Below are 8,780 nucleotides of genomic sequence, written 5' to 3'. Positions count from 1 at the left end.
GATGGAATGTCAGAGCCATGCGGTCACTCCAACTTCGTTCTGCAGGTTCTGCTATGTACGTACATCCGTGTTCAGTTGTTCATAATTGTGCGTGCTAAGGGGGTGTTTGGTTTCAGGATGAGGTGGAATTGGACGGGTTGGTTCCATCCCTAGCAGCCGTTATCGTGTTTAGTTGGGTTAGGAATCGGAATTGGGTCATCCGCATGCAGGGAATATTCCCTCCAGATGCTTCACCGAGTGATTCCACCGATTTGGAGGAATCGACTCGTTATTCGTCTGAGAAAGCAAAGAAAAAAAAGAAATAACCAAGCAATTCTCACCGCGTTCACCCCCGCACCCGAACAAAAGTTTTCGTGGTTATTTTTTCTCGTTTTTGTGATTAATTTTTTTCGTGGTTATTTTTTCATTTTCGTGATTATTTTTCGTAAATATTTGATATGTACTGAGGATCATATATTTTTATTTGCATGTGTTGAAAATAGAAAGAAAATGTTGTTGAAAATTTAAATTATAGGCTTGTTAAATGCAAATAACTGTTCAGATATGTAATTTCACCATTTATATCAAAGAGGTGAGTGGTATCAGATTCTTCTCATTTCATCTCTCCAACTAAACACCGGGACGGAACCAACCCATGACTTTTTTTATCATCAACTGAACACAAGGATGAAACCAACTCATGACTTCGAGACGGAACCATGACATTTCATGACTTTCGGTCCTTAAACCAAACACACCCTAAAGTGTCTAAATGTTTTGGCAGATGGAAAACAACTTCGGAACAAAGACTTGTGCAGCAGTGCTTCTGTAGTGCTTGTGTGTTGCATATGAACGGTAGGATAACACTATCTATCGTCAATGATCTCCGACGGTAGGATTTAACTACGCCATCACATGATTATAACATGAAAAATACCTTATCATCATAGTCTTTAACCTTAGGCCATTAGAGCATCTCCAGCCGTTAAGGCGCCCCAGGGACCGAACTTGGGTTCCCAGCCACGTCCTCACCTAGCCGGTCACACGAGGAGAGAGACAAAGACAGAGTAAAAATTATCTCTTTGCATACACATGATGAACCTAACAGAAAAAGAGAGAAGAGAGAAAGGAAGGAGGCTGACTGATGAGGTTTGTGCATGCAAAAATAACACGGGTCGCCCCCAAACGGCTTCCGGAGCTGAGTTTGGCCTTGGATCGTTGAGGCTAGTTTTAATCAAATTTGACACAAAACGACGTCTTGAGATGCGAGGTGATTTTTTAACGCCAGCGCTTAATAAGACACTTGGGAGGTTAATGCCGATGCTTAAAAAGACGGGCGTTCTCGGGCACGAGTGGAGATGCTCTTATACCCTTTGGCAAAGTCTTTGACGGTAGGGCAGGATGCCAGGATCCTTGTTCGGAGTTGAGTGTGATGGATGTGCATACATTCAAAACGCGGCCGGTTTTAGCTGCTGCTACATACATGCCCAGCCGGCTGCTATTAGGGTGTGTTTGGTTGCCTGAGTGTCTTTAGCCTCTTTTGCATGGGGATACTGGATGAGCATGGCCTGGTTAGCTTGATGCAAGGATGAGCTAAGATGTGTGTTTGGTGGATTGTATGACATGGATGCACGAGAGATGCTAGATGCAACAGATGTTGTTTGGTATGCTGTATTTAAGATTAATTCTGTAAATTTTTCTCTTCCGATTTTAATCACCCCAATTGAATCCAAACCATTTCATATACAAATAGAGCAAGTAAACCAAGTCTGGACTGAATTGAAATCTGAAACAAAATTTGCACGAGAGAAGCTGCAAGCAACATGTCTGAACTAAAGCATTTTCATCAATATGGATGAATTGGTGGAGGGCGACGAGATGGATGAGGGGGGGATGGACAGCCGAGAGGAGATGCCGGTGGTAGAGACTCGGCGGCGGCGGACCGGACGACTTGCGGCGTGGTGAGCTCCGACGAGCTCCTCTGCAGGCGCACGCAGTAATGGCAGAGTTTGGCGGCGGCGGACCGGACGACCGGCGGCGTGGTGAGCTCCGACGAGCTCCTCTGCAGGCGCACGTGCACGCGATAATGACAGAGTTTGGCGGCGGCGGACCTGACAATCGCCGTCGTGGTGAGCTCCGATGAGCTCCTCTGCAGGCGCACATGCGCGCGGTAATGGCAGAGTTTGACGGCGGCGTCAGCGGCGGCGGTGGACCAGTCTGACGAGCTGCACGCAGAGGACTAGACGACGACGACGACGACGACGACGGCGGCGGTGGGTTGTGTGCTCGACAGAAAGAAAAGGGGAAGGAAGATATGTGATGCAAGCGCGGGCCTAGCTTCGAGATACGTCCGATTTCTGCGTATCCGCGAGCCTGGCTCGAAGGCCTTTTTTGCATCTGTCGAGCCAGGCTGAGAAGGCCGCCCAGGCCACCAAACACACTCGATTCTGCATGTCGGATGCGAGCCAGGTGCGACCCGGAAAACCATACACGCCCTTAGTACATGTGTGTGCAACGAGAGAGGAAGAGAGAGAGAGAGAGTGATTTGGAGCGAACCGATGTAAACAAACATGCATCATGTCATGTGTGCCTCTGGTTTTCATCTCTCTCCAACAAGATTGATGCATGCATGCGTGTTTCGTGGGAGGTAGTGATAAAAATAAAGGGATGCTAGAAATAGTTACAACTCTCATCTCTCTCTAATACGAGCAAACATAAAGCTGCATGATTGTACCTTCCATGTGACCGTAGGATTGTATCACACCAAGGGTGATAGCGATATGAAAATGATCAGATCTTGTAATTTTATTAAACTACTTCCTCTCTTCCTAAATATAAGTCTTTCTAGAGATTTCAATAAAGACTACATACGAATGTATGTATACATACTTTAAAGTATATAGATTTATTCATTTTTCTTCGTATGTAGTCATTTAGTAAAATCTTTTAAAAAACTTATACTTAAAAACACAGAGAGTATGTTTAAATTGTGTTGACCTTTTAGGAAAGGGTCAAAACACCAAATTTCGCCTCATGATGAGGTCGGTAGAGCATCTCCAAACTGAACCAGGACGATTCGAGTGGTTCTTCTTTAGCAATCGTCATCGCCGTCGTCACCTCGAGGCTCCCGCACCCGCAGGCCTGCACCAGGTTACCCACCGAATTCGAATTCGAATTCGAACTCCCATATCCCAGCTTCCGCAATCTAACCCCGTATGGGACTGCTCTACTCCAGAAAATTCAGCTCCATTCTAGAAAACGTAAGTCAAACAGGATAGCTCCATGATGTACCGTTCCTAAAAAAACTAAAATCTGGGGTTCAAATCCTTGTTTTTTGTGAAGCTTTCTAGGAGATGCTCCATAACAATATAAAAGCTAGAGTTGAAAGAAAATTACCCACCAAATGAATACCCGTTGGTTTTTTACCTCTCATCCAATCAAATAGATCTTTTCATCAAATTTTTCATTATGAAGCTAGAGCTAAATAAAAACCAATCATTCTCTTAAAATAGTTGCAATTCCTATATAAAAATGCTCCAAAATAAATTTGGTGAAACGGAACTGATTTGTTTTTACTCGGAACAATATTATTCCATTAACCAGGCGCAGTGAACTCATTGGCCAAGACAGAACTTACAAAATCCGGGACATAGTCCAACCAGACCACACATTCAACCCCTTGGGCAGAACCAAGTGCGGCAAGCTCATGAGCTAGCTTATTACATCCCCGTGGGGCGAAGCACACATCAACAGAGATGAAAAAATTGAGACTAATGAAAGAGCGTAGATCACGAAATATGATTCCTTGAGGTGTCAGATCAAACTCGGTTCCTCCCAGCGCCTTTGCCAAGATTTGGGAATTTGTCTCAAGGATTATCCGACCCATTCCCCATAGTGCGGTCGCTTGCACAGCTTCGCCACATGCCGTCACCTCTGCTTGCAGTGCACTAGCAACTCTCGGAATGACACCCAGCCCTGAACCTCGGATGGCCCCATCCTCATCACGAGCAGCAAAACCCCATCCTCCCCGACCGGTCATAGCATTGTAGGCTCCATCCAGGTTCACCTTGATTAGACCTTCTCCCGGTGGCTGCCACTTTGCCTGGTGTTTCCGAGTAGGACTACTCTCCTTCGGACGAGAAGCATGCAGCGATTCGTACGTCTAGTACCTGATCTGCCCCATCAACTCCTCCAACGACATGGTCTTCCCTTCCGCATTCAGTTTATTCCTCCGGAGCCAGCCGCGCCACAGCAGACAGCAGCAAAGAGCCTTCTGATCATCCTTCAACTTCAGTATTTCCTGCATAACTGATCCTGCATGCTCATAGCTACACAACCGGTCCCGTAGCTCGCTCAGTCCCAGGCCTTCCGATACTTTCCTAGCCTCTTTGCACTTTAGAAATAAGTGTGCATCATGTTTATCTAGAGGGTGCTTGGATCCTAGGGACTTATTTTAGTCTGACTAAAAATAATCTCTTTAAGAGGCTAAAGTTCCAAGCACCCCTAACTAAAGAGGGGCTAAAACTAGTCTTGAGGCTATTTTTTTTTTATCAGGGGTACCCCTACTAAAATGTGAATTAGTCCTCTCTCTCCTCATTTAACTCCTCTCTTTTAACACATGCGAGTTCAGGATTGGAGTGTTTTGAGAATAATAAATGCTCATTAACTTAATTGTAGTCTCTTTAATATTTGGATCCAAACATGGATAAGGCTATCAAGTTTTAGTCCCACTATTTTTAGTTTGAGACTAAGAGGGTGCTTGGATCCAAGAGACTAAAACTAGTCTGACTAAAACTAGTCTCTTTAAGAGGCTAAAGTTCGAAGCACCCCTGACTAAAGAGAGGCTAAAACTAGTCTTGAGACTAAAATCTTTTAGTCAGGGGTACCCCCTACTAAAATGTGCATTAGTCCTCTCTCTCCTCATTTAACTCATCATGCAAGTTCTAGATTGGAGGGTTTGGGGGATAATAAGTGCTCATTAATTTGATTTTAGTTTCTTTAGTACTTGGATCCAAGCATGAATGAGGCTAACAAGTTTTAATCTCACTACTTTTAGTCATGGGGCTAAAACGTATCAAGCACCCTCTAAAACGAATCCAAACACCCTCCTAACCGCTTGCAGACACAGCGTGCCACATTTTAGCCCCTGCGATGAATGTTAACACGGAGCTGATTTTAATAAAACAGAACAGTGCCAAACAGCCCTGGATATAGTACTTTTTTTGGTAAGCTCTGGCCACCGCTGCGGTACCTACTCGCCACTCGCCACTCGCCGAAGTCAACTAGAGCACGCTGCACGCTCTTCACAACAATCGAGTAGTTGTTGGCCGCGCCTATATGTGGCGTGTCGTTACGTGTGCGCTAACTAGTCGGATCGAGTCAACTAGCCATCAGCCAGCTTCTCCATCAACGCCGACGGCGATGGCGGGCGACACCGACACGGAGGCGCCGCACGTCGTGGAGGACTGCCGCGGCGTGCTGCAGGTGCTCAGCGACGGGACGACCGTCCGCTCCGCCGCGGCGCCGTACGCGGTGGAGGACCGCGACGACGGCCGCGTCGAGTGGAGGGACGCCGTGTACCACCCGGCCCACGGCCTCGGCGTGCGCATGTACAGGCCGCCGCGCCGGGAAGGGAAGGGGCCGCTGCCGTTGCTGGCCTACTTCCACGGCGGCGGCTTCTGCATCGGCAGCCGCGCCTGGCCCTCCGTCCACGCCTGCTGCCTCCGCTTCGCCCACGAGCTCCCCGCCGTCGTGCTCTCCTTCGACTACCGCCTCGCGCCCGAGCACCGCCTCCCGGCCGCCCACGAGGACGCCGCCACCGCCCTCGCCTGGCTCCGCGACCGCCTCACCGGCATGACCCCCGGGCTTGCTGACGGGTCTGGGTCTGACGAGGACGTCCGCGCCTGGCTCGCCGGCTCTGGCGCCGACCCGGGGAGGCTCTTCGTGTCCGGTGACTCCGCCGGCGCCAACATCGCGCACCACATGGCCGCGCGGTTCGGCGCGGCGGGAGCGGGGCTCGGCTCCGTCAGGATCGCCGGGTACGTCCTCATCATGCCGGCCTTCACCTCGGAGGCGCCGACGCAGTCCGAGCTGAGCTCGCGGGGCACCGCGTTCCTGAGCAGGGACGTGGCCGAGCGGTACAGCCGGCTCGCGCTGCCGGCCGGCGCCAACAAGGACTACCCGCTGATGAACCCGCTCGGGCCGGACAGCCCGGGCCTGGTCGTCGTCGGCGGCCGCGTGCTGGTCGTCGTCGGCGGCGAGGACATGCTCAAGGACAACCAGGTCCGGTACGCGGAGCGGATGAAGGCCGTGGGGAACGACGTGGAGCTCGTCGTGTTCGACGGCAAGGAGCACGGTTTCTTCTCGAGGGACCCGTGGTCGGAGACCGGCGGCGAGGTCGTGCGAGTCGTCCGGCGGTTCATGGACAGAGACGCAGCCGATTTGGTTCAGCCTGCCGACGGTCAGCATTGATTGATGTGGTAGCAGTGTGTTTTACTAATATCCATGCAGTTCGCATGCTTTTTGGATAAATCTTTTGTTAGCTCACAATGATCAATAAGTATGAATTTTTTATAGACGCCGTTTTTATTAATTCAAAATGTAGCATCAAACATGTGCTCTATTTGTTGGGGGAAATTGATGAGTATCTCCTCACGGAGGGAGTACAAAGCAAAATGAGGAACACTAAGACCCAGTTCTTTTAGAAAAACACTTTTTATCAGCCGTCATATAGAAAGCATTCTTCAGACTAGTCTAGAACCGTAGATGTGTTTTTCATCTCAGGGTTGATGTTGCTTTCAAAATCCATCGGGTTGTTACAAAACCATGCCGATTTTTAGGCCACTTTTCGCGAGTCATTTATCATGATTAAGGAATAAAATGATTTTATTTTAAGTTTTGTATTTAATTTAAGATGATAAAACATGTCTTATAATGGGTTATTTTTTAGTCTTATCTTCAATAACTATCTATTCCTAAAAATATGATAAGACATATTATGCTAAGAGGTCATTTTTTATTCTCTCTTCAATAAAAGAGAACAAACTTTTTTTATGAGTTTTTCACCTCATTATTTATTCTACATGACACTTCTAGAATAACATCATTGTATATGCCCTAACCTCTCATGTCCCAAACTTAACCGACTCTATTCTCATCTTCCGTCTCCCATAATCGCCCCCGTCGGCGAGTTAGCCACTGCCCCGCCGCTGCCGATCTCTTCGCCAAGAACCTGCCACGAGTGAACTCCCACCCCTCTACCTGTTCATCTCCATATGTTCACCTCAGGCCCTCCGGTCCAGTGCATAGATTGTCGTTCTAGTTGCGGTTTGAAGCCATCACACGATGAAGATTTGCAGGCAGCGCCTTCCCCTGTAGGCAGCATACACGCATCTGTCCTAGGTATGGAGTCCTACAATCTTCATTATCCTATTTGTATCATGCATTATCCTATTTGTATCATGCTTCTATCCTATATTTAATTTATCAATATAATATGTATGAATATGTATGATTCATGGTTAAATTGTCATGGTCCCATCAGATTGCTGGTTAATAATATGCACCCCAATCTTGCTGGTAATATTAGTTCCCATCACAATTTCAAAAACAATTAGAACAATTTTTTTTGTCTTAGTGAAATTATTGAGGAGATCCTATTGAACGCTCTCTGCATCAAATTGTCCGGCTTTCGCACAGGACTGGCAACCGTGAGTTGAAGCTAGGCCGACCTGTTCCCATGTAGCAGCGTCTCTGGTTTTAGGAACCTTCCAGAGGTTTCTGAACCGGATTTGTTTTTTACTGTTACTTTTTCGTTTCTCTTTTCTTTTAATGTTTCTTGTTTATGTCCTTTTTCGATTTTTTAAGTTTTCCTATTTTTTCTGTTTTAAAAAATCAAATGTTTTTCGAAAGTTTCAACATGTTTCTTATCATAAATATTTGTCCGCAATTTTCAAAGATGTTCATGTTTGAAACTTCTTAACGAACATTTTAACAAAATGTTCATGTTTTTTAAAATGTTAAAAATTTCAAAACATGGTTCACATTTTCATTTTTAGGAGTTTAACAAATGTTTCAGTTTTGAAAATTGTTCACAAGTTAAAACAATATATTTTTTCGAATTTGTTCAGGAATTTCGAAAATATGTTCATTTCCCAATTTTGTTATGGAATAATGAAAAATGGTTCATGATTTCCTTTTTTTTCAGTTTTTAGTAAATGTTATAGTTTTCTAATTGTTACCATTTGTAAATAAGTTTGTGTTATTAGTTTTTTTCGAATAATTATTCAAACAGGAACATTTTTTGAAACACTCCAAAAAAACTAAATAATTAATATTTTTCAAAATTTGTATGAGAACGTTTTTTGAATCTTCAAAAGACAATCATTTATTGACAAATGTTAACAATTATTCCAACGGGAACTTTTTCAGAAACACCCACACAAAATTTTAAACATAAACAAATTTTGAAATTTGAGAACAATTTAAAAAAATGAAAACAATGTTTCCAAAATACAATCATTTTTTGAATTTTGTGAACAAATTTCAAAAACAAGAACATTTTCTGGACAACATTTTGAAAGATCCAGAACGTTTTTTTTGGAAAATCTAGAACATTTTTGCAAATTCCGGAACATTTGTTTGAAAATCCGAAACATTTCAAAATATGCAAAAATATTTTTACATTCGAAGAACAATTTTAGAAAAATCAGAACATTTTATTAAAATCCAGAACATTGTTTTGAAAAAAAAAACAGAAACATTTTCCGAATTTGAAGAACATTTTTAAAAACCCAGTACAG

At 45.0% G+C, this 8,780-nt stretch overlaps 1 protein-coding gene across 1 annotated transcript; it reads left to right on the top strand.

The window, feature by feature from the left end:
- Nucleotides 1-5,162: 5,162 nt before the first annotated feature.
- Nucleotides 5,163-6,615, top strand: LOC123411268 (probable carboxylesterase 15). The gene has a single exon (XM_045104199.1). The coding sequence runs from the start codon at nucleotides 5,317-5,319 to the stop codon at nucleotides 6,448-6,450; it is 1,134 nt and encodes a 377-aa protein (XP_044960134.1). The 5' UTR covers nucleotides 5,163-5,316; the 3' UTR covers nucleotides 6,451-6,615.
- The last annotated feature ends 2,165 nt before the right edge of the window (nucleotides 6,616-8,780 follow it).

The sequence above is a fragment of the Hordeum vulgare genome, chromosome 7H, assembly GCF_904849725.1.
Source record: "Hordeum vulgare subsp. vulgare chromosome 7H, MorexV3_pseudomolecules_assembly, whole genome shotgun sequence".
Taxonomy (NCBI): Eukaryota; Viridiplantae; Streptophyta; class Magnoliopsida; order Poales; family Poaceae; genus Hordeum; species Hordeum vulgare.
The sequence above is the reverse complement of the archived record's forward strand: the minus strand, read 5'-3'. Positions and strand labels throughout refer to the sequence as shown.

What these genes read in the sequence shown, in the direction of transcription:
- LOC123411268 (XM_045104199.1), top strand. Translation starts at nt 5,317, where the DNA reads ATGTGGCGTGTCGTTACGTGTGCGCTAACTAGTCGGATCGAGTCAACT.